This window comes from Notothenia rossii, assembly GCF_949606895.1.
Source record: "Notothenia rossii genome assembly, chromosome: 9".
NCBI classification, from domain to species: Eukaryota; Metazoa; Chordata; class Actinopteri; order Perciformes; family Nototheniidae; genus Notothenia; species Notothenia rossii.
In genome coordinates, this window is record NC_136907.1 from 7,943,784 (window position 1) to 7,969,657 (window position 25,874).

The window sequence follows — 25,874 nt, forward strand, 5'->3', positions numbered from 1 at the left end:
GTGCATCATTATTGGCAGAGAGAACCAGCTTTATGAACTTTAGGTACAGGTAAGAAATCAAACTAATGTATAAGTCACTCAAATTAGTAAAGATATCACTTTTACTGTTACAAGTAAAGCCGTGCACAACTGTGTAGAATATATCTTGTGTCTGATCTTGACAGAGTATTATTGGAAACACATTAACAAATTGAAAATCAATGCGCTAGCCGTTAGCATGTTTATATAACAGCCACCAGGAGGCAGCATCACACACTGTCCTGCCTGAGTCTGCAGAATTACATTGAGACAAGAGGCATGCATGTTACTAACGTGTTATTCTGCTCCAGCTGCGGAAATTCAAACAACAAATGGACACCTACAGTGGGTCAAATGTGGTTATCCAAGTACAGGTAGGTGGAGAACTAATGAAATGTGATGCTAAACCGAGAACCTTCAGTCGTTTTCCCGGTTAACTTTTGATCCTACCCAAATATTTTTTTTAATAGTTACAACTTAAACAATCTAAAACGCGGTATTTTAACCTGTGTAGTATAGTTTGATCTCGTTTAGATTAATCTTTATCTCCCTCGGCAGAGCTCAGGCCAGATGCTGTTTCATTTCATGGTTTCAATGATCAGCCTGCCTCAAAATCAGAATCAGAAACACGTGTATTACCAGGTAGGTTAACACACATTGACCTATTTTAATTTGACTTAGTGTTTTGGTGCCACAAAACATTTAAAACACATAGGAAACTATTTATATCTCTGCTCTCTGCTGTGTTTCCCTCCATCCCATCAGACCCTTTCCTTCTCCACCTGCAGAGCCACAGCAGGAGACTTTCACACTAATCTAATAACACAGCAGCACCTTACTCACCTGGGCAGCTTCTCCTCCTCCTGATTCCTGACTGGAGCCAGATGGTGTGTTATCTGGGCCTCTCAGATAGGTTTCATATGTGGCTTCATGTGTTTCTACTTTACTTTCATTCATTTCTGTTCAAATCAATAGGTTTTTTTCTTCAAAACTTGTCACATGTGTTGCCAAAGCACCACATTTAACAAAAAACGATTAGTAATTAAACTATTATTGGTACAATTTCAAATACTTTAAATGCAAGTCAAACAAAAATACATCTGATAATAGTTGTCTTAAAGAGATGTAAGGAGGCTAACATTACGTAATGCTCTAATCTACAGTATAATACAAAGATGTTTATCAAATAGAGATGTATTAATAGTAGTACGGGACTGCTATGAATCTATACATATTAAAATAAATGAAAACATGGAGGTGGTGGTGCTAAGTATGCATGTAATATGGTTAGTACATGTGTTGTATAGCATTATATATGTCTATGACCTACTGGTTGTATTTTAAAAACATCAGAGCTGAAGGGATTAGTAAATTAATCAATGAAATCAACACATTTATTTCAAGAACATATTATTGTTTGAGTCACTTTTCAGGCAAACATTTTCAGCTTTTTATTGTCATTACTTGCTGGTTTTCTGGATATATAGTAAAGTATGTATTTTGTTTTTTAACAGTTTGAGAATACGTCTTGGTTGTTATCGTGCTCTAGGTTCAGGAGACCCTATTGACTGCCTTTGCACATTCAATAATATTTGTAATGAGACAAACACAACTTCAGAAAGATAAATGTGTTCCTCTGCTGAGCTGGAAAGAGTCTTAATGGAATATCTCCACACGGTGTCACTGTAGCACTAAAGGTCCAACATGACCTCTGGCTCAGAGCATCACAAGTTGTGCTCAAGCAAAAATAAATCCCAATAAATGAAGTGTATAATGTATTAAAGGCATCAGAATTCAAATGAGTGCCAGCAAATTCAAACTTCGATTTAATTGAAATCTTTTAGTTCATGTTTGTAAAGAATCCATGAGCTATGACGTGGAAAGGTTAGGTTTCAATTATTAATATCATATAATAATTTGTATTTCAGATTGGAACAACTCTGAATACCGGAGGAAGTTACAATCTGCAGAAACACCTCCTGACCGCGGATGGACACACACTGAGGTATTCCTGTTTTTAAGAAAACTGGTTATCAACTCGTGCCTCTGTTTTTATTTCTCTTATCTCTTGAAGGCACACACCACCAGTAACGCAGGCTTCTCCTCCTCCTCCCCCCCCCCCCAACAGACCAGAGCCACTGACCTGGTAACACACACAGCCATATGGTACGTCCAGGACGGGACTCCATGCAGTAATTAGGGGGATGGTGCCGGACACTTGGCCCTGCTGCAGGGACTCATCTCCTCTCCTTAAAAGCGTGACATGGTTTCACCCAAATGATCAGGTATGTGTTTTTTTTAAAGATGCAGTGACTGAGGGGGAAGGCAAAGGCAAGCTGTGTTGTTACACTGCTGTGCTCTCATTGTTCTAAAGCAGGTTGATTGTTTGTTATGGTCTCGACCCACACTGGCTGCGTTTGGGGAGTACACAGAGGTCTCTAGAAATAAACACACACACACACACACACACACACACACACACACACACACACACACACACACACACACACACACACACACACACACACACACACACACACACAAACACACACACTACCATTTTAACCTTTGCCCCCGAGTCTGCTTCTGAGTCTTTATCTCCCTCGTGCAGAAGTGTCGGTTACGGAAAAGAAAAAATGACTCTTTAAAGATAGAGACGATGCTCTCCATGGATACACCAGTGAAAGAGAGACACATTGTTGGATCTTGATACAGTGTTGCATCAGCATCTAATCTCCCACATTTCTGCGTGTGCGTGTCAACGTTTATTAAGGGGGATCCTGAGTCCTTGATTCAGCACATTTTTTAATTTGCAGTCTTGCCACTGAGGCATTTTGAAGGCTCAGTTTCAGACACATGGAGCTCTACTCTGTTGGCCCGCTGCTGTCCGTCACTGCCTCAACCTCTCTCTGACAAGGAGATGAGGAGGGGGGAGGAGAGAGAGGCTGTGTGTGTGTGTGTGTGTGTGTGTGTGTGAGGCAGAGAGAGAGAGAGAGAGAGAGGAGAAAGAGGGGGTTGGCTTTAGTGCAATGTGAATGGAATAGAATCAGCGCGAGAGGGAGAAAGAGGGAGGAGGAGGACGGCACAAATCAACCTGCCTCTTGACTTCAACAACAGAATAGAGCAGCCGGTAGACACAGAGATCGGGAAGTGTGTGTGTGTCGGTTCTGTTTTATTTCTACGCTTGGAGAGAGGAAGAGAGCGGCAGACAGGAGGAACTGAAGCAGGAGGAGGAGAAAGAGAAAGAGCCTCACCGTGGAGATAGATAGCAGAAAAATGCTGTCATGGGGAGAGAAGGGGAGGGAGTCGGCAGAGAGGAACAGGATGAAACAAGGCAGGGTCGAGCTGAGCTGAAATGTGGAGGTAAGCCTTTTCTCTTTCTGTAATGAGGTGACCGAGGATTCACATTCCTGCCTGCCCGCGTCCTCCTTTCTGATGATAATGAAATCAGATGGATCCGCCGCACACCGTGTTAGCCACATACCTTCTGTGCAGGCATGCTCTTATACTCAGAGACAATGTGTGAGAGCGGTGTAGAGGATATGAAAATAATGGCTTGGCTTCATCATATCCCCGTCCAGCTTGTCCTTCCTCTGCCTCTCTACGCATCGTGTCGCTGCCAGCTTTCAAAACGCATTTGTACTCAGCCAGCCCTTCACGTAGCGTTTACACGCGACGTTGTAGGTTTGAATCCAGCTCACAACCTTTGTCGCATTTCATCCCCGGCCTTCCCCCCCCCCCCACCCCCCCTCCACCCTCCCCTCTCCTTCTCCTTCTCCCGACATTACCCCCCCCCCACCCCCCCCCCACCCCACATCATCTTTCCCTGTCTCTCTCCGTTGAGACAGGGATTGTCTCAGAAAACGCAGTTGTGACATTGTCAAGACGCCACTGCGAAAACCTCGCCACGGAGCGCTTATTCGGCTGCAGGTTTAGAGATGAGGGGCAAGGTGGAGGGGAGGGGAGGAGGAGGTGGGGAGGGGAGGGGAGGCATGGATGGAGGGACACTGAGAGAATGAAAGGGGAGACAGAGAGAACGAAGATGCAGTAACAAAAAGAAGAAGAAGAGCAGGGTTTCTTTCTCCTAGATATTTGGATGTTCTAACACCAGTTTGTGTTGACGGAGAGCTCTGCGAGTCTACTGTGCACAAACAACGATGGAATGGAGAACCACAACCAAGGGGTTGGGGTGTTGTTTTCAAGGTGGCAGAGAAAAATGAGGGCTGCGTGAGTCAGGCCTCCCCCTCCTCAGCCCCCTCTCCACCCCCTGCACTCTCCCAATTTAAGACGGGGCTGTGTGTTTACGAGACATTTGGGTTTCAGGGGATGGATAAGGCTGCTGAAGGGAAAGAAAGGCAGGGATGGAGAGCTGGAGGGGGTGGGGGGGGGGGGGGGGTAGAGACAAGCAGCTTACATAAGCCAGTGCACTCAGAGGACGGGCCATTTAATTTACATTGAGCTGCATGGCTACCTCATTCAATGTGGTATTCACTGTGGTTGACATTAGCATTTTTAACAATAAATGCAGTTCCACTTGACGTGAAGGAAGGATAAGTGAGTGTGACCTGAAGGCATTGTGTCAGTGTTCCTCACTGGCAGGAGGGTGTGATGTTTTCCATCAGGGTCAACTTTGAATGGGTTTCCCTTTACATGCAGTTATTCTTTATGGTGAAGGCATGACATCACGGCGCTAACCGTATGCAGCTTATCAGCCAACACTGACTTCTGTTCTGCTGCCAAAACACTGCGCTGCGTTTACTCGACAGTACGTGTCAGAATAGTCGAATTCTTACTCAAGCTGTATTCCTTTTATCTATAAATTACTAACCATACTTTAATCCAGAGTACTTGTGTGTTATTTGTCAAAGCAGTGGCACAGATTCAACATGTAAGGCCTTTTAGTCCATAATTATCTCCATGAAAACGGAATGATTGATTTTTTGCCAAACACTACTGCTTTATTAATTGCCTTCTCTCGTAAAGAAGTGTTTCCCAAATCATAATGAAATGCGCTCAATTGGTAAAGTAGTTTAGCAATTAGCGCCCGTTCGTTTTCGTTATTTTCCATAATTGAATCGCCTCGAACACGTATGACCGTAACATGTCAGCCATTATGTTATTAGTGAGGAATACATCTCTGTTTCTCAGTGATGATAAGAGATAATAGATAAGAGATAATAGATATATAATGAGTTCATTTCAGAATGTGCCATATTGATTCATCTGTTTTTCTCTATTAACTTTTTTATAGGTTGGCTGATTAAATCATGATTTAGCAGAGCACAAGTTGATATTTCGATTTCTTGTTTTACCCAACGGTGTAAAACCCAAGTTTATATAGTTTACTATCATGGCAAAATAAATGAATAGAAACTTGTTTTCTTACCTCACTTAACGTTTCTGCTTGATACGGTGAAATTCAGAACACAAGCACATTTTGAGTTTTATTTGACACTTGACGATTGGTGGTTTCTTAGAGTGTTTTCAGTAAGGGAACAGTCGCACTGGAGCTAACACAGCTGAAGTTTAAGATGTGAAACAACCCAACAGAAAAAACTTTTTTTGGCCCAAGCCCTTAGATATAAACGAAAATGTCCATGACCCAAAATAGCATACATGCGCAAGAGTTCTGCTATTTTAGTATAATAACCGACAACCGAGGGCCGGCTCTTCCTTTGAAAGGCTTCTTCTGTGGTGCTATTCCAGGTTGAGTAGGAGGGGAGCAGAGTCAGAGGAGACTCTTCAATCGATCGGCCTACTTTTATTTCCTGCACCAAACGAGCCTACTGAGCATGTGTGTGTGTGTACGGTACATGTGTGTGTGTGTGTGTGTGTGTACGATACATGTGTGCGTGTGTCATGTTGTGGATTCAGATCCTGTTCCTATTGTCTAGCAGAGCCATTCAAATACTGTTAAACGCTCCATCAGTCAACTGTAACGCCTGACATTAAAAACAGCCATTATTGCTGTAAAAGCAAGAAAAGCAGAAATGGTTTCTCTGCATTTGACCCATCCTAGTGTTAGGAGCAGTGGGCTGCCATTATGTAGGGCACCCGGGGAGCTGTGTAGGGAACGGTGCCTTGCTCAGGTTCACCTCGATAGCACTCACTTGGTCTTGCCGGGACTTGAACTGGTGACCTTCCAGTTGCCAAGCCTATCGACTTCGCCACCACCGCCCTATGTTGTTGTTGTTTGCCGTTGAAATGCATGTGTGCGGTTGCACTGGATAATGTGTGTTAGCGGCATCACAGTTGTGCGGTAAGATTGAGTCACTGATGCTTTTTTTTTCTAAAAAGATTTCAACTTTAGCTCACATTGTTTTTTCCTGCTTTGGTAAATCTCCATGTCCACAAAACATCAGCTTCAGCCAATAGCCGTTACTTGATAATACAAGAAAAAAACAGATTACAAAAAAGTTCATTTGAAGCGTTTCCCTTACAGAACATCCGTGTCTAAATCCAGCATAGAAACCAGCAAAGTGACTTTGTTCTGTCTTTGCACTCAGTCGTTATGATTGCACGTTGCAAGGTTACCGGGCAGATTTGGTTCTGCTCTGAGTCAGCATCCTATCATTCCTCTCATTTGGAGCCATTTTGCACGGCTACACCCCGGCGGGCTCCCTGTGGGGGGGCTCAGCGAGGGGGGGGGCTGTTGGAGCCTCCTCCTCATCAAATGGCAGGATGTTGGCAGTGTAAGCCTCCGGTGGATCCTCTCAGCTGGCGCTCTCTGTTGTCACCTGGCCCCCGTTGACCACTGCTCTGAAAGTTTCAGGCCTCTTTGGTTTGGGCCGAGGCTTGCTGCTGTTTTATTTCTGTCTCGTAATACTTTCAGCTCTGCTCTGTTGAGATTATGACAAATATTCAGTTTTATCATTGTGGGAGTTAATTCTCTGTGGCAGCAACGTCTCTAGTCTCTTTAGAAAAATGTCCATTTGCAGACTTTAAAAATGTCCCTGGACAATTCAGTGAAATGTTTAAAATGACACAAAGGAACAGTAGTCATTAATATCCTTTCTGAAAGCCAACGACTGTGTGAACAAAGAAACGAGGTCCTTCAAGTACAAAGAACATTCTCATTGTTGATGAATTGGTCCTGTTTAAATAAATGATGTCGTAATGGTTTAGATAATCATTGTACTTTCAATTGAGCCAGAAAAAGAGAACGAAAAATTTGATTTTCAACAAAACCCTGATGTAATAATCCTAAAATATGCAGAAGCTGCTGCCTTCATGACACATATTTATGTAAGCATCTGCTTTTATACTCAAAATCTCTCAACATAACCGGCGTTTGCATGTTATAAAATGCCCCCTTCCAGAAATACATCAGAGCTTATTGTTCTTAATCACAATGTCCCTCTCAGTTATGTCATACATACATTAAACCATTAAGTGATGCAGGGGCTCTTTCTCATTGTTCACGTTGCTATTACAGGAGGAGTGCACTCAGGGGCATTCAGAGGCTGTGAAAGCAGACCAGGACCAACCATTCATGCTCGCACCATGTCACTTCATCGCCACACTCGGCAGAAAACATCCCGGAGAGAAGGGTGTAAAAATACCCTCGTGTAGTATATTCTATTCTGGAAATATTACATTACATGTCACTTGTTAGACAATCCCCACACGAGCAATTTGGGGTGAAGTGTCTTACCCAGGGACACAACGACATGCTGACTGCAGTGGGGTTTGAACCTGTAGATCCGAACACTAACTCACTAATCCACTGCGCCACACACCTCCCTATTAGAGACAATCAATGTATTTACTTAACACTGAGGGGCCTCTCCGTTCTGTCACAACTATGAGGAGGAAGTTGCAACCTCAACTGTTTCATTTACATTTTAAAGGCGGCGGTAATGAAGAAGTGAGAGGCTTTCAGAGTGTCTAACCTTACAGCACCAAACAGAAACCACTCGCAAGAAACTGACGTCTGCCACACTTCTCACATTCTCTGCCATTTGTATTTAGCATGACACAAATATGTGCCTTGCAATCAAATTGTTATTGTGTCAACTTCATACCTTTCAATAAATAAAGACAGAAATATATCGGCCCCAGACACACGGATACACTTCTGAGCGGGTTTCTTTCTGTAATGGCTTAGTGAATCATTCCATGCCAGCATTAGAGCACGCTATAGTAATTCACACGATGCATCGCGGTCTCCTGGTGACGCACGGTGGCGTGTGTTTTCATACACAACCTGCTCCTTCTTAAGGTCGTAGACTACGTAGCATCACAGTCAACCAGACGCCGGTTTCTGCATCACCACAGCTGGCGTATCGGTGCACGAGCCGTGTTTATGTAGGTCAGAAGGTGCAGAGCCGCTGGTGAACATGACACAAGGCCACCAGGCAAGAAAATCTGAAACTGCAGACAGTGCTTATCTGGAATGTGCAGATCTATAGCGAATATATATTTTTATATTTCACGCTAAAGATGCAGGTTTTGGTGGTGCTAGTTTGACCACATTTCTGCTGTTCATACTCTCTAACGTCCTTGTTATACTTTATTGCAAGAGTGCTTATTCAAGATGTTTAATGGCTTATTTGTGGAGATTGTTTATAATTAATACTGCAGTACCCTTTCAAAACATGCCTCTACGGAACAGGCCTATTGCCTTTCCTCCGGTATTGCTTAACCACCTGCAACCGCTCATACAAACAACGTCCATAACCCTGAGCCATAAAGCTGCCATGGAATAGCTGCCTCCCCTAGCAATGCTAGAGTATATGTGTCATCAGGGTACAAAAGCTGTATCCAGATTGCCATTAGGATGCAGGGATGACACATTTTGTTTGCGTTGCCCTGGTGACAAAAAAGCCATTTGTTTCTTGACGAAAATGAGCTGTGTGGCAAACAGAAGTTTATCAGCAAGATAATAAATGAACACCCCTTTACGATTGTTCAACATTAAGCACATAACGCACTTTGTTAAAGAAGGTCCTTAGATCTAAAAACGCTAAAACTCGTGGTCCTCAGCAACACACACGCCAAGTGGGAAGTCGATCCAATTAATAATTTTCGAGGAAATCGAAGGGAAGACAGACAGATACCCCTTCCGTCTCAGTGAGATAGCATACTTGGATTATTATATATATTTTTTTTTTTTTATGGTGAGGAAAACAGGATATTCAATTTGTTGACGAACCATTTATTCAATTGATTATCACTTAGGCTATCATTGTAACAGTCATCTCCTGCTAGAAGTCAACTCTTCTTTGGAAAAGATCTTTATGTCTCTGTCAAATGTGAGAGGAGGCTTTACTGATGCCAGAGCTCTGTCAATAAGAGACAGAAGTCCATTCCTCAAAATGAGAGCAACCATTTCGAAGTGGCCTTTCCCCACTACAGCACCCTCAAGTTATAAGCACTTATTTAGAGTAACTGAATACGGCTTTTCTCCCATAAATAAAGATTGGTAGCTGAGAAGGGGGGCTGCTTTGGGTAGCGTGAGCGTTGCGGCCATTTCATAGTCACTCAGCTACATTTTGGCAGACAATAGGGACAGTGAGGAAGCGGAGGAGGTCAGCGGCTCTTCCTCTTAAAGTACACGAGGTAGGGTAACAGCTATTAAAGCAATATCTCCCATCCTCTGCCTCAGAGACGGCTGCACTGATGACGGAGGAGCTACAGTGAACCCTGTCTCAACATAATAGATGCAGTCATGAAGCTGAGAGTCAGTTCCTTTCCCTCTCACACACACACACACACACACACACACACACACACACACACACACACACACACACACACACACACACACACACACACACACACACACACACACACACACACACACACACACGCACACACAGCACGGTCAAAGAGGGACAGCTGCCCTTCCTGTCACTGTGTGGACCTTGTGCTACATCTATAAGGCTTTTATAGAGCCAGCAAAGGCACACAAAAACACACATGTACTCAAATATCTCCTATTTAGGCCTCAAATCTCTCTGCCTGCCCCTCCGTCACACACATAGCCGGCCACAAGGTGTATTTCCAGACACACAGGAAGTGGCAGTGCTCCGCCAGCACACACTGTTGATGTCATGGTGAATAGCCCGTCAAACAATTGGGTTCTGTTTTGGTTGCAAAGCAGCACGTAGGTTTTTGTTAAAAACAATGGTGCTTAAATTTGCATTTGAAGGTTCATCAGTTTTCTGTTGTACTATTTATTACAAGAGGAAGTAAGGTATTAATACTATTGACAGATTTTTTCTGAAAATACTTCCTCTTTGCATTTACCAAAAGGGGTAGGGTCACTGATCATGCATGACCCATGAGTAAAACATAATACAAAATAGTGTCTACATGCTCAGATTTGTGAATCATTCACATGTGCTGCTCAGCCACCCAGTGACAGTGTGCCAAGCATCTACTATAGCAAACTGTTTGATTATTAAAACCTTGTATCTTGACAATAAAAAGAACTGAAACTGGACCAGGCTCCGGTACATGACCTCAACAATATCGGTTTTCTGTAAGACGTGAGGCACACGTGCACGAGGAAGTCAGACACAGACGTGGATACAAGCCATAACAAGTCTGGTTTTTGTGCGTCTGCATCCCAGACGGTCCGAGAGTGGACAAGGGAGCATCCAGCCGATGAATTATTAACGTAACCCTCGGCCCCTTTCGCCCAGCCTCATTAATAATTCATTAGGCAGAAGACTTTATTTTCAATTTTTTTGAAGGACACATTTAAAGTAGGACAGCTCTCCTGGAAAAGGTGAGGAGATGATGCTTTATCCTGCTGTGGAGCCCAGAGGGAGCTTTGACCTCCAAATCAAACCATAGCAACAGTGCTATACAGCAGCACTGAGGCCCACACAGACAAGCATTTTACTGACTCTCTTCCGCTGATTGATCCTTTCACATTTCCATTCATTGAAATATTTTCTACTCCAGACTTTTTGGAGCTTATAATGCCACTTCTTTGAAATAGTAAAGTAAGTATCCCTTTTTTTTTGGACAGCTATTTGAAGGGAACCCTAAAAGTTCCGATTAGCTTCAATATGCTGTTGCTAAGCTGAGAAGACAAACATGGTTCGCTAAATTATTATAATAATAATAATAATAATATAATAGATTTAATTTGTTAGCGCTTTTACAGGTGCTCAAAGACACTTTACAAATAAAAGTGAAGAGAAAAGAGAAGAGAAGAAAGGAACAACAAATAAATATATAGTTAAAGTTAAAGTCAAATAATACAAAAACAATCACACATGAAAAGCCAGATTGAAGAGGTGAGTTTTTGTGAGTTTTTTGAAGGTGGTGAGGTCGGTGCAGTCTCTGATGGGTTGTGGGAGTGAGTTCCAGAGGGAGGGGGCAGCGACGGAGAAGCCTCTGTCCCCCCAGGTCCGGTGATTGGTGCGGGTGGGGATGGATAGGAGGTTGGCTTTCTTTATTCTTCTATATTATTTATTTATTATGCCTCAGTTAGCATATGTGAAGGAAATAACCACAACTTCTGCAAATGTCAGTATCACCTTGAAATGTTGTGAAAACGTCATGAGGCCCAGAACTCAAAGTAGAAGTGATGATACATGTGTCAAATGTAAGGCAACGTGTGGAGAAGTGCTCGCACGGCAGGGAAACAAACGATTATCAATGACAGGTTCAAATTGTGGGTTAGTCATACTTGGCTGGAGTGTCAGTCTGCAAAACATTGCTCACAATAATAGAAATCCTTTCGAAAACCTGCTCTTTTTTTTATGCCAACTTGACAGTTATTTTATTTTGTTTAAATTGGCCCGTTGAGCGCAGGTTGCTACGTCTAAGTGTCTTTGGGGACCAATAGTTTAGACAGGCGTTTGCAAATTGGCTGAAGAGATCAAACTTGTAGGAAAAAAAAGAGAGTGCTGCAGTACCATCCACTTAGCAGCCTCTGGACTTGGCCCAGTTCACTGTCCGCAGTGTGGTGGAGGGAGGGGTTAGCTGGGGTACATTGAGGATGCCTAGAGCAAACGCTGTGCATTCAAAATGAACTCATTCTCAGATCCAGCCATATTAATACATGTTTACTTTCCTAAAAGCTTTGCAGTCAGTTTCAGTGTGACACATATCGGCAGCAGAGCAGCCATGCAACCCGATCCCAAAAGTAACAGGGTTGTGAGGGATCAATACATGAGAGTGAGACTGAGCCTGGCTTTAAATTTCCACCAAATCAATCACTATTAGGAGATGATTTAGACCTTGTGGTTAAGAATCGGCAGGGCAGCTTTTAACTACAAAGATAGACAGCGACACCACAGCAGCTGACATCCAGATAGTGGACGTTTACCCGCCTGGTTGGATAGTCATTGAGGTGCAGTAACCTCGCTTTGCCAGTTTCTCCATCTCGGACAGTGGCCTGCTTTGAAAGACAAAACACGTAGAGGTGCATTTCACATCTTTAGTCCTCAATTCTCACAGGAAGAGAACAACGAACATAAGGTTGCCAGTCTGCACAGTTGCTGCAGCCCTGATGGAGTTGATGAGTCTGCAGTAAGCGCACAACATTTGTCACTGATCACATCTAATTGCTGCTAAGCTCTTAAGCCGATTTCCGCCTGTTCACCTGAAGAGAAAAACAGATCCAAACACAATTGTCTTTATCAGCACGCCATCTCTCTTTCAGCGTCAGACACTTCAAATCACGTCCACGTCAGCGTTCATTGTGATGAAAGCGCCAGGCTGAGGCCGAGTTGACAGAAAGCTGCTCATTCATGCTGCAGCGGGGCAGCCATAGGTGTGGAAGTGTTGAGTAGAAACGATGACGACACCCATCCTCTCAGGGTCCAAAAGTCAGTCATCTCTTCCTGTTTGACAGGACGCAGACTTGCATGAGCGAGTGCAAAATAAGTCAAGCGACCCTGACTTCCCCAAAACGAAGCAAACTCTCCGCTGACTTCAGTTTGTGTCCCGATACTGTACACCAGAGGCCCATTAACCTTGTCCTGGATTTAACATGGAAGTGGACCTCATTCGCTGTCATCAGTTTAACCGAACATCAACCCCGGGCAGTACAAGCTCTTTAAAGTCAATCCGGTGCAAAAGAACAAAGGAAGCAACGCAGATATAATCCCTAAAAGCAGATAAAATAATGCAGCTCCACGGTTTAGTTTCACCTTGAGCTCAGGGGGAAAACAAATTGAATATTTCGGCACTAAAATAATGTTTATCCGGAGCATGTGAGCGCAATACTGGCATGATTGCTGTCCACTGGCTGCTAACATAGCTCTAAGCTCTGAGAAGCAGGATTAAACACTGCTGTGCACATGCATTATTGAGGTTCTCTGGGACGGAGATGGCGCTGGGACTGCGAGGGGATCTTCGAAGGGCAGCGTTTTCCCAAGTGTTTTAGTAGTGAACGCTCCAAATCTTTCAAAAACAATCCTGGAGAGCATCGGCTGCATGTCTGGGTCATCTCTGTTATTGACTGATCCTGTGGCAAAAGAGAGAAAAAACGAAGACAGCCCCGCACAGACGTTGCATATCAGTAATGGTAAGAACATTTCTATCAGTTGTCATTGAAATAGTCTGACCGTATGAATACGTGTCACAATATAATCCGTGATTGGATTCATGTGGTGAATGTGCTTCACTGTGGATTAAAAGGCAGGAGATGTGTTTCTATAGGCTGTGGAAACATATGGTAATATCAATGAACGTGTATGTCAAAAATAAACCAGATGATGGAGATTTAAGTCATGCCAAAAAGTCAGCAAATCAAATTATGTGCAGTCCCTCCTCAGAAACATTCAATACAAAGCGTGTAAGTGGTCCCTGCCTAGTGAAGGCTCGCCTTTCTGTTGATGTGGTGGTACAGTTGTGGCTCAGAGAGCATCAGAGGTCATGCACGGTTTTCATCAACTGCTGCGCTGACTGACACTGAGAAAAGAGCTTTTACTGCAAACGTGGGCGAGAGCTTTAACTGTATAAAGTAATTGCTTTATTTTTTATAGGAGATACGGTAGTTGGTGCTACCAGATATGATGAAAAATAAATATCAGTGATTTTTCTACGGGCATTGACCTGCTTCTCTGATTAAGAGAGATATACTTATTTTGTCAAAAAACAATGCAGCTGCACCAAAATGAGTTATTTTCAGTTGTACTCAAAAAGACTCTGATGTTACTGCACAGGTTTATTTTAAGTTCAACATGCCAGAAGTATTCAGACTGGGATCAAGACTGAAGTGATGTCTTGTTTTGGAAGCAGTTTTCAAACCAGTGAGATGCAGCTCCTCCATTATAACCACAGCAAAAGTGATACACTTGTATTATCAGAGAACATTCAGCTGTATTAAAAGCTGTGGAAAGAGCTTCCTGTTGTTGTTAATTGACTAAAGCTTTTATAATATCTTCAAGTTCTCTTTTTATTGCCACTTTGTAAGTCCTGCTGGCACAAAATTATCCTTTTATGATCGTATTAGGGTTTTGTTAAAGCCAGACTTGTGAGACTACCCTGCGAAAAACATTATGGTAGGGATCAATAATTGATGTGGTTTTATTTTTAGCAATTTTAGGATCTAAAAGTAGCTTCACTGCTTTTGCATTAGGAGGATATGCAATGACATTGAAGTTGTCAGGCTAATACATGCAGCAGAAAACAGAGAGAACAGACACTGAGTTGCCTGTAATAGATTGAGCTGAAACCTGCGGGGGCAGGGACATAACACCACAGTTCCTCTTCACTTTGTACTTCTATATGAGGTATATCACACACTTCTCTGTACAGAACGCAGTCAGAGGACAGTTCCTATTCAAAGAAAGGTCAGTGTCGATGTGATCTGGTGTTCATGTGGATTTTAAAGTCTAAAGATCTGATTGAAGAAGTGACATATCAATAATGGTAAGAAAAATGTTTTTTAATCGTTTGGCTTCTTCACACAAAGTAAAATGTTCTGTTTATATGCTTCAATCAAAGGGAATGTGTTTATTGCCATCACTGCAGTAAACCTAGAGGCAATACAACTGAATATCGCTGTAACAGATAGATGCTCAAACACCGGACAGATTATGTAAATGTGAATCATTCTAATGATTTGGTGATCCAAGTTCTGTTTGGCTCCTCTTCAAAGCTGGTTATAATTCATTGGTTATAATTCATTCCTAAAACCTACAAAATATTCGACATCTGAAACACTATTTTCTTTTTTCTACAAGTATTGTATAATATCCCCATTTCTCAGTCAGCACCAGGTTCTAAGGAGCTACAGGTCATTACAAACTAAACGTTTTAAACTATTTTTCACATTAAGAGGTTTTTAGGCAGCCAATGTATATCACTGGCTCACATAACAGCTCACTGTGTCATATTTAGAAAGGTAGCTAATGTCATTTGGCTGTGTTATGGAGGTTCTGGCATACTGTTGGCTTTTCACAGAGATATGCTTCTTGTGTAGATTATGATTTAACACTAAAGGAACATGGTTAGTGCTGCATACACTGTGCTCTTGTTACACACTATCAGAGTCTGCAGTCACGCTAGCAGCTCTGTGAAGCTATCCTCAGGCACAGCTGTGCTTTGAGCTAAATACTAACATCAGCATGCAAACATGTTCACAAAGGCAAAGCTAACATGCTGATGTAAAGCAGGTTATAACGTTATCCCTGTTATACATTGTAGTTTAGCCCATTAGCATGCTAACATGAACTAATTAGACCATCCCTAGAGGCATGCTAGTAGCATAGCTAAAAGTTAACATGCTTATGTGTTTCCTGGTGCCAGCTTTTTTATGTTTTTGTACAATTAAAATGTCCATCTGTTTATTTTATATGTGCCTATCATCTTCTTGTGCCACTGCAGAACCAGTATATCTATGGAGACAACATGTTTACACTCTCTAAAATATTTTTTTAGTCAACCGCCACCATGACAAGACTCAAATATTGTCTCTGTCGTCGTAGTTTATATATCATAAGTGTTGAGTTTGTTTGGTAGGGGGCTTATTTCCCCTCTTAGTGAGCTTTATAGCATTGTTCGACTGGATACCACATTGAAAAAGGGTGGCACTATACCGGTTGCTATGGAAACAAGGACTGATTTGTGGGTCGGGGGTTTAAAGAAGCTCAGGAGTATGTGATTTACACAAAGGGTGAGTGTTTCTTGAAGTTCAGTTTGCTGTTGGAACAACATGAAGGTAATCTGCGATTCCTCTGAAAAATACAAAATGCTGCCAATAATCAACACCCCCACTTAGAGACAGCGGAGAAAATTGATTGCTCGCACCTTTTCAAGGAAAACATGCAGATGAGGCTGCACATAATGATTGCAGAAAGGCGTAGACACACATCATTTGTGCCCACATGGGTAATGATGTTTGAGAACATTCACAGGCTCCCAGGAATATACTTGAGCGGGGTTTTAATGTCTGCATCCCTGGCACGATGCAGGAAGGGCACAGAGGGTGTCTCAATGTGACCCAGTGGCCGTTTCTCAATCGCGAGGATACTGGCTTGGTAGTCGCATACTTCCAAGTCACTTCCTTCAGAAACGAAGCAAGTATACTTCCAAGCCACGGCTTCGGAAAACAAAGAAGAATGGAACAGGCTAAGAAGTGTGCCACTCTCTCTAATGGTTTCAACATAAACTGTACCGAAAATATATACCTCACGATGTCTATCTAATTATGAACTTGCTTTACTTTCACGGAACACATTTTTGGTGATAACAAATGCAACAAAGTAACATATTTACCAACACATGTTCTACGCCACTACATACTTACATTTAAATGTGTGCTGTGCTGCGTTGGTTCAGCCATTCTCCGCAAGGGTTTTTGAAATTGGTCCGTGCGCAAAGCATTGTGGGGATTTGAAGGACGCGAAGTCTACCCATGTGCAGCCTCGAAATTACCCCCAAACCAAGGACGTGGCCTCGGTGGAATTCCAAGTATGCTGGAGATTGGAACAGTCCTTCGGCGGCACTCGATGACGTAGCATCCTTGAAATATTGGCTTGGCAGCCAGTTTCCTCGCGATTGAGAAACGGCCAGTGTCTCAGATAGGGAACCAAACAACCGAAATCTCTTGAATTGTTAGATTCAAGAAAGCCTGGACTAGTAAGAGCTGTTAAAAAACGGTTTTCACATTTTGTATTGCTCTCCTTGTCTGTATCATTTCAAGCTAAATAAATAATATGTTCGATCAGACACACGTATTACAGTTTATTTGAGTAAAATGTCACACTTATTGTTGAATGATGTACTATTTGTAACACTATCTATCCTTATGATCATTTGACACTCATTTGATCTGCTTGCACATAAGCACGAGCTACAACAAACGGCAGTATTTGCACATTTTGACAGTTATGGCAAAATAAAACTACACCTTCCCAGCCCCTACTTTGATGAAGCTTTCAGATCAAGTACTTTACACCTAAAGCTTTTTGAGAGATTGTAAGCTTTTTTTTATATTGAATGAAATATTACTTATAAACATGTTTTTGTTTGCCAATTCAATGGAGACTTTGAAATGTTGATGTCACACAGCTCAGGCTTTTGTTATAGAATAGAGCCGCAGAAGACAATGCTGAAAATGATCAAATGTTGCATCAGACGATAGAGAACAATAACGTGTCACGAGCATAATAAAAGCCTTTCTTTTCCACTTTTTAAAAATCAGACATTATCCACTTCAGAATAAAACAAAGACCTTAAATAGACACGAGCAAAATCAGCAGCTAGAAACACTTCCTGCTAACCGCGTCAGAGATAGCTTCTACATTATTGAGGTACGAATGGTAACATAACTACGCACATAAGCATTTCATGATGCACTAATAGAACTACGCATAACCTTTGATACGTTACAGACATATTTTGGTTGCAGCCTTTTAGAAATGTCCGCTGAAAGATTTTCTAACTGTGAGGAACTGGAGAGATAGTGAGAGAAAGCAAGGAAGGGAAACAAAGATTTCTTGTGACTTCCTATAGTGTGTGTGTGTGTGTGTGTGTGTGTGTGTGTGTGTGTGTGTGTGTGTGTGTGTGTGTGTGTGTGTGTGTGCGCGTGCGCGTGCGCGTGTGCGTGTGTGTGTGTGTGAAGCTGTTCTGTTAGCAGCTCTGCACCACTGCACCTGCTCTTTAGGCTGCAAGCGTGAGAGAGGAGATGCTTGTGAAAACGCTAGACAGGAAGTAGCCTCGCACCTTATTGAGAGCGACACTCGGTTTCAACTTGAGTCCATTGACGTCAATTCTGTCAAAGACGGGGCCATCTGCAACGAATGATAACAGGAACCAGCTGAAACAAAACGCACTTTGTTGGTGAGTTGAAGTCAAAACAAGGAATTATAAACTATATTGTTACTTAAAAAAGGGAAGTGCACCGGCTGATTGTCTTTAATGCAAAACTTGCCTTAAATGACTCAAATTGATGAATAACAGCTGATCTGAAAAACTGTATTGGTGTCAATATTTCTGTGGTTGTACTCTTAACTACTGGTGCAGAAGTGAACTAACAAAGCTGCGTGTGTTGGCGTGAACGTATGTGAGGGTGAGAGACAGTTTACTTGCACTTCTCGAATGTTGGCAGTGTCAGAGGGCCAGGAAGCCCCCTCCCCGGTGTTAATACTGTGTCTATTGTGAGCGTGTGCAGGGCGACGTGGTGCGCATTAAGTCTGCTATGGAACTATTTTAGGAAACTTTTGGAACGGGAAGTGTGTAAAGGAAAGAACAATAATGAAAGAAAACAAGGCATTACTCAACAATACAGCGCGTCAGACCTGCCTGCTGCTTTATTGTTAAAATTCAATACTTGTTTATCAAAGCCAATTCCCTCCTCTAAGTGTGCTCACTCACAAGCTGCTCAGGGTTGAGTATAAAGCTGTCGATTAAGATAGTGGCAGTGCGGGTGAACGATTGGAAAGATGAAGTTTATAAAGATGTTTCTCTGTGTTTTTCTACAGGTGTCCAGAGCACCAAAAGGGAAGCAGCAGGCACTGAAGAGTGCAGTTGAATGGACGCCATGTTCGAAGGGTTAAAAGAGCCTCTCAGATACAGGACTCGGGCGATGACCCTCCCATCCTTACTCTGCAGGAATGAGAAACCCCCAACTGGAGCACCACCAAAACACGCATCTGCTCTCCAGGACAAGGACTGATTCATGGGTCGGGGTCTCGCAACAGACACAGCTGCATATTCTCCTCCATCGTCTTCATTTGCACTTAAGAACTTGTTGACTTGTCATTTCAAAGTGTGGCCTCTCACGGACACGTCTATGAGAGCCCAAGGGTGGAAAAAGTTAAAAGATTGTAATTTGTGCGAATGAGAAGTTTATTTGTGGGGTTTTTTAATCGCTCCTGTTTCATACCAGCACCATAGAGAACAGGACAGACATTTTCCTGGAGGAGCAGAGCGCTCTGGAGCAGAGTGGGGAAAGCGATTGTTGGACTGGTGTGTATCTCTCAGGCGCCATGCAGTCGGACGACCTCTTCATCCGCAAGTTCCGCCGGCAGAACATGCGGCCGCCGATCGCCACCGTCAACTTTGACCCCAAGCGCGAGGCAGGCGTAGTGGAGTGGCCTCCGAGGAGAGAGACCGATGTAGTTGACGGAGAAAGCCTGACTCCGAGCCGCGTGGGGCTGACGCTGAGGTCGGTGGGCCGGGGCCACATCATGCAGAGGAGTAACAGTGACGTCACCCTGGGAGACCTGGACTCCTCAGGGAAGGCAGGGGGGAAAGCAGCCCGGGTGGTTGGAGAGAAGGTGGGTGCGGGGGCTCAGGGGGATGGTGGGGTGCTGCTACACAGGGAATACGGCAGCCTGTCCTCACTGGAGAGACAGATTCAAATTCAGGAGCTGAGCACAGACGATCAGGGGCCCCTGAGTCCGAACGCCCTGCGCTTCAAAGACCCTTTCCTGCTTTTGGGACTGCAGGGCAACCCTCCAGAGCCGGATGGATTCTTTCGGGGTCTGATTGGGTCTTTAGGGGACTCCCCAAAACCCCCCAAGCCTCCAAAGCCTGAATGTCTAAGTAAGAAGGCCAAACCCCCCCATATCCCTCAACCGGGTCCCTATGATAACATCGGGGGCGGGGCCTGGGTGAGGAACTTCGCCCACTATGATGTCCAAAGCATCCTGTTTGACCTCACCGAGGCGGCCATGAACAGAGACAGCATCGGACGGAAAAAGAACATCACCTCGGGGGCTTCGGCCGCTTCCCAGCTGCGCCCCCTGTCCCAGGCCAACCCGTCCTCGCCCGCGCAGGGAGGGGGGGGCAACGGGGTCAACGCAGAGGACCCCGAGCAGTCGCTGCTGCAGGACGAAGGCGACGGCAACGACAACGAACTCCTGCTCAGCTGCCCACACTTCCGCAATGAGACGGGCGGAGAGGAGCAGGTGGGGCTGGACCAGTCCCAGGAGAGGAGGGGGCTCTGCCTGAGGACCCCCAACGATGCAGTGTCGGTGCTGGAGGAGCCCAGAGAGAGTCACGTGCAACAGCAGGGGAAGAGCAACTACTTTATAGAGCACGCAGACCTGGGAGCCCATTACTATCGCAAATACTTCTACATGAAAGGTACAAGTTCAATTCCTGCTGGTTCTGTTTAGGCAATGGGAAGGAGGGATACTACTTCATATCTATCCAGATTAACAAAAGTTATCATTTTCAACCTCTGAAAAAAATAAAATAAACCAGAGCATTTTTTTTTGCAAATTTTCAAAAGAAAAAAAATGACCATTTATGGACTGTGTGAAAAATAGAAGGAGAGAGGAAGTCAGAAAAAGGACATGGTTATAAATATAAATATTGTTTTTTAGATACATCCGTAATTGCCCTGTACTATTTTGCATACAGTATTATAATTGATATGTTTTAAAATCCATCGTATCTATCAAAAACATCTTCTGTTGTTTTTATGTTGGCTTTCATTATTGTTATAATGGCGTTGAATATTGTTTGTTTATTTCCTTGCTGTTTTCTTTCGTTTGTAATTGACTCGAATAGTAAGTGGGGATTGCCCCTCGACATTCTCCTGAGTATAAATAAAGGAATGAATGAAACTGAGTGAATATATTAGGGGGGAGTGTGTTGCCATTAAGAGGAGGGTTCAAAGAAAATATTCATAACTCTGGGGAGGATCTAAATAAAATATAACATGCAACCCCCCCTCTGCACTCTAGTAATTGTCAAACAGTGCTGTATGAGCTTCAGATCTGACACATGTATGACACACGTGTTGTGATCACAGAACACCAGAATTTCTTCGGGATGGACGATCGCCTCGGTCCGGTGGCCATCAGTTTCCGTCGGGAGGAGAAAGATGGGTCCAGCGGAGCTCAGTACAATTACCGAATCATCTTCCGCACCACGGAGGTAAGCCGGCGCTCGTCTGTCCTCAGAGTTCCGTGTGTGTTGAATCGATCTGACTGCATGTGACGACTCTCCTCAGATGAAGACGCTGAGAGGATCCATCTTCGAGGAGTCCGTGCCTTCTGCCGCGCGTCACACCACCCCTCGGGGCTTGTCTCCAAAGAGGCTTCTGGAGTTCATCATGCCTGAACTGAACCTGCACTGCCTTCGCTTGGCCTCAAACTCCCCCAAGGTCCGGGACACCCTGCTGAAGCTGGACGAACAGGGGGTGAGTACGGACGCGTCTGCTGACACCAAAGATGTGTCGGACAGAGAGCTTTTCAGGACATCGGGTAGTGACAGCAAAAAGCTATTTTTCAAAGGTCAGACTCAAACATTATTTAGGAAAAGCTGACTCTGAAGTCTCCACAGTGATCAATCAGGTGTGTTAAGATTTAAAATGTGACACCCTGATAACTCTCTTTTCTGTTTTGACTTTTCAACATTAACACATTTTCCTTTATATAAAGGGCTCAATGTGTTTGTGTAGTCGTATACAGAAGTCCTTTTCCCCCCTCAATTGAATTTAGTTCCTTAAGGTTAAATCCGTCTGTATTTTTCAATTCGACAGTTTTTCTGTTGTTTTCAATTGACATGTAAGACGGACTAATTAAATACATACACTACTTCCTGTTGATCACATAGTCATTTAAGTCCTATACCTCTAAAACACACAGATCATTATTATCATTATTATTAATACACACTATTATTATTATTATTATTTATTACATTACAGATTTGATTTGTATACTCCTGGACATAATTACTGCACTTTATTCCTTATTCCTTTATCCCTTATTCCTAAGTATGTATGCTGTGTGTATTTTGTTGTCTTATGTTGTGATGTTTTTGTTTTTGTTTTGATGGCCCCTTGAAAGGGAGAAGCATTTATTATGATCTCATTGTACACGTATAATGACATTAAAAGATTCTATTCTATTCTAAATACAATTATAAAACGGACAAGTCAAACCAAGCAATCTGATTGGTTCTTAGCCGTGATATACTGAGCGTATACCACGGGTAGAATTGTAAGTTACTTTTCACAACAAGTCAGTATCCCTCCGCGCCTGAGAAACACAGTATACAGTTGGGCTGAAAAGCAAACTGCCTGCAGTTAGGGTTAGAGAATATATCACGGCCTGTCGTGAGCTATTGCTTGATTAATTTTTTATATCCCTTTACATTTAATTGCAGAATTAACCATTTAAACCCACACCTGCTTCACCTTTCAGGTTAACTACTTCACAATAGGACTGAACAACTTCTTTAAATAAACTCTCAGTTTGAAGCATTTTTCAGCCTGAACTCTGTCATTAATATGAAAAGGGGATTAACAGGTTTATTAGTCTACTGTGTGCTGTGCAGGAGTATAACATTTCACAGCGTACATTCTTCCAGACAAGCTTTCTGAGCTGCGAGTAAGATGTCAAATGATCAGTATGCCCTATCAGAGGAAAGGTCTGGGCGGGGTAATTATAAACTCTACTTCTCTGTCTTCCTCACGCAGCTGAATTTCCAGCGTAAGGTCGGGGTGATGTACTGCCGCGCGGGGCAGAGCTCGGAGGAAGACATGTACAACAACGAGAGCTCGGGCCCGGCGTTCGAAGAGTTCCTGGATCTGCTCGGGGAGCGCGTGCGGCTGAAGGGCTGGGAGAAATACCGAGCTCAACTGGACAACAAGAGTGAGCTGATGAGAGAAAATCACACCACACACCCACACGTATTGGCTGTATCTCACCTTGTCGCAGGATCATTATCCGAAGGGCATCAGTGCCCCGCTAAAAGCATGAGATAACCTCTATCTAGACACATGTAATCTGAGTAATGCCTGCAAAACAGCATAGTCACTGCTGCTATCTCAGAGCTGTTCTCCACTCAGTGAACAGCAAATGAGACGGAGAGTTTGACTCGTTCAATCAGAGACGCTGACTGATTTCTTCCAGTGTCTGTTTCGATGTGTGATGGGTTTTTCTGTGTGTGTTGTCCTTGTGTAGCGGACTCAACTGGGACACACTCCCTCTACACGCGCTACCAGGACTATGAGATTATGTTCCATGTGTCCACGATGCTGCCCTACACATCCAACAACACACAACAGGTACAACATAAAATATCTTTCACCAGAGATTTGATGTATGATTCCCTTCTCCTGCCTTTTTGTGTATCTTCAATACCAATTTCATCGCTTGGAATTCACGGAATTACTTTTGCTTCACTGCTTATTCGTAAAAATTAAAAATCAGTCTTGGTATAACCTTTCTATACCAATCTCTGTTCACACTGTCATGTTCTTCTTAATTCTTAAAAAAACCTCTTTATTCTGTAAAAAAGCCTGACATAAAAATCCTGCCCCCCAGTGTTCACTCCCACCAGGAAGGGTTTCACAGTCCTCTCTCAGGAAGCTGGCGTTCTTTCTTTATGTGCGGTTTAAGGCTGTTGGATGTTATTACAAAAGACACTGGAAATGACATGCTTATATAGATTAAAGGTTTAAATATAACAAATCCTGGTAGTGACAAGGCCCTGAGATTACTCCACAAACTGCCCGCTTTTAGGAAAGGTTTTTTTTTCAGTTCTATTTTTTCCTTTGTCATACAAGATGTGCAATAAAGGAACTTGTAGTTACAACATTCTGTATTTTTCTAAGTACAGTATGGTTTTGGTTTGAGTTCTGATCACATGGTCATGCAAGCCTATTTAAAAAATATTGAAACATGCTTATTTTTTTATTTTACAACAACTATTTTCCCAATCAAGCCTTTATTGAACCATTGATTTGTTTGATTTTTGTGTATGGATGCACATTAGTGTTAGTTAATACTCATCAATGCCTTTGCAACTACTCCGCCTGGGGTCTGTAGACAAGGGAAATGCATAAACAAATGTTTACACTACATACAGAAAATACTGTTGCTACAACATCAACACTGGATCCAACAATACATTATATGTCACTTGTAAGACGCTTTTATCCAAAGCAACTTACATACTCAATACTGTGGACAATCCCCACAGGAGCAATTTGGGATGAAGTGTCTCAGGGACACAATGACATGCTGACTGCAGTGGGGTTTGAACCTGTGACCCCTGATCCAAGCACCAACGCACAACCCACTGCACCACACGCCTCCATTATATGAAAATATTACATTTAACAATTTCAATTGCTTGATAAATACATGATATCCAATAATAATGTAATTGTTGTTGCACACCAGAATTAAAGAAATGAAAGAAGGTCTGCTTCGCCGACTTAGATTATCTCTTAAAATCCTTCTTAAAACCTTGTTTTGCTGAATCCCGATGTCAAACTGTTTCACCTTTATATGGCTCATCTCACTTTACCATAACGACTCTCTCTTAATGGTTTAATGACCGTCTCTCTTTCTCTCTCTGTGTTTTTACTCTCCAGTTGCTGAGGAAGCGACACGTCGGTAACGACATCGTGACGATCGTGTTCCAGGAGCCGGGTGCGCTGCCGTTCACGCCAAAGACCATCCGCTCTCATTTCCAACATGTCTTTATCATCATCCAGGTTCATGAGCCGTGCACTGACAACACCTATTACAGGTCTGTTAAAAACACCCTTTCACACCCCAAAAATACCATCCCCTCGTGTTACAGGCTGAAATATCAATCAAATCATTTCCAGCCAGTGGGCTCCAACGTTGGGATTGTTGTCACTATGTGCTCTCTTTCACACGTGGAATACATTATATTAGACCCTCCAGTAAAACGCGATCGCAGAATTTACCGCATAATCAGCAAAATGGCGTAGATTTTTAAAAGGCCTCATATTTATCAAAAGGCCGCATAATCCCCGCATTTTTCCACACAAAGTTGAGAAAAAAAAAAGTTAACTCGTCTTGACGTGAAGTAGTGATGATGAAGTGACGTCATCAGCTCGCGCATCACAGAAGGTAAACAACACCGTAGAGTGAACGTGTGGAACTCACACGACGAACATTTCTGCTAAAGACCGGGCAAAGCAGTACCCCGATGTCTTTCACGAAAGTGGGGGGGGAAACTATTCTGCACCCCGTGCAACTGTGTATTGGAGCATAAGTCTTAGAGAAAATCAACGGTGACGACCCACTTTGATTCATTCAAACATTCGAAAATGCTTTCTGCTGCTGCGGACAAGAAAGCCAAACAACTCAAGTTCACCGAGGCATCAACCTCCAAAACCCTTTCGAGGGCTACAAGAAACGAAGTGAGTAGCCTACAAGATTGAAGCTGGTCAGATAACGAACGAGTAAATGAAAACAGAATGAGGCGGATAAGTGTGTGTGTGTGTGTGTGTGTGTGTGTGTGTGTGTGTGTGTGTGTGTGTGTGTGTGTGTGTGTGTGTGTGTGTGTGTGTGTGTGTGTGTGTGTGTGTGTGTGTGTGTGTGTGTGTGTGTGTGTGTGTGTGTGTGTGTGTGTGTGTGTGTGTGTGTGTGTGTGTGTGAGAGAGAGAGAGAGAGAGAGAGTGTGATTAAAATAGCCCAATTGCTTTTACAATAAATAAA

General features: G+C 43.2%; 1 protein-coding gene and 1 long non-coding RNA gene across 2 annotated transcripts in view; both read left to right on the forward strand.

Annotated features, from left to right (window-relative positions):
- Positions 1-273: 273 nt before the first annotated feature.
- Positions 274-2,028, forward strand: LOC307019179. The gene is made up of 4 exons (XR_013802591.1): positions 274-392; positions 577-660; positions 784-905; positions 1,947-2,028. It is a non-coding gene; the product is annotated as an uncharacterized lncRNA (long non-coding RNA).
- A 990-nt stretch (positions 2,029-3,018) lies between these two features.
- The window catches only part of sipa1 (signal-induced proliferation-associated 1), a 37,797-nt gene continuing 14,941 nt past the window's right edge, over positions 3,019-25,874 (forward strand). The window contains exons 1-7 of the mRNA XM_079648670.1: positions 3,019-3,381; positions 18,915-20,523; positions 21,197-21,321; positions 21,398-21,586; positions 22,871-23,045; positions 23,358-23,461; positions 24,776-25,138. Of these exons, the coding sequence (XP_079504796.1) occupies positions 19,422-20,523; positions 21,197-21,321; positions 21,398-21,586; positions 22,871-23,045; positions 23,358-23,461; positions 24,776-25,138 (2,058 nt within the window). The 5' untranslated portion in view covers positions 3,019-3,381; positions 18,915-19,421. The remainder of the gene's footprint in view (positions 3,382-18,914; positions 20,524-21,196; positions 21,322-21,397; positions 21,587-22,870; positions 23,046-23,357; positions 23,462-24,775; positions 25,139-25,874) is intronic.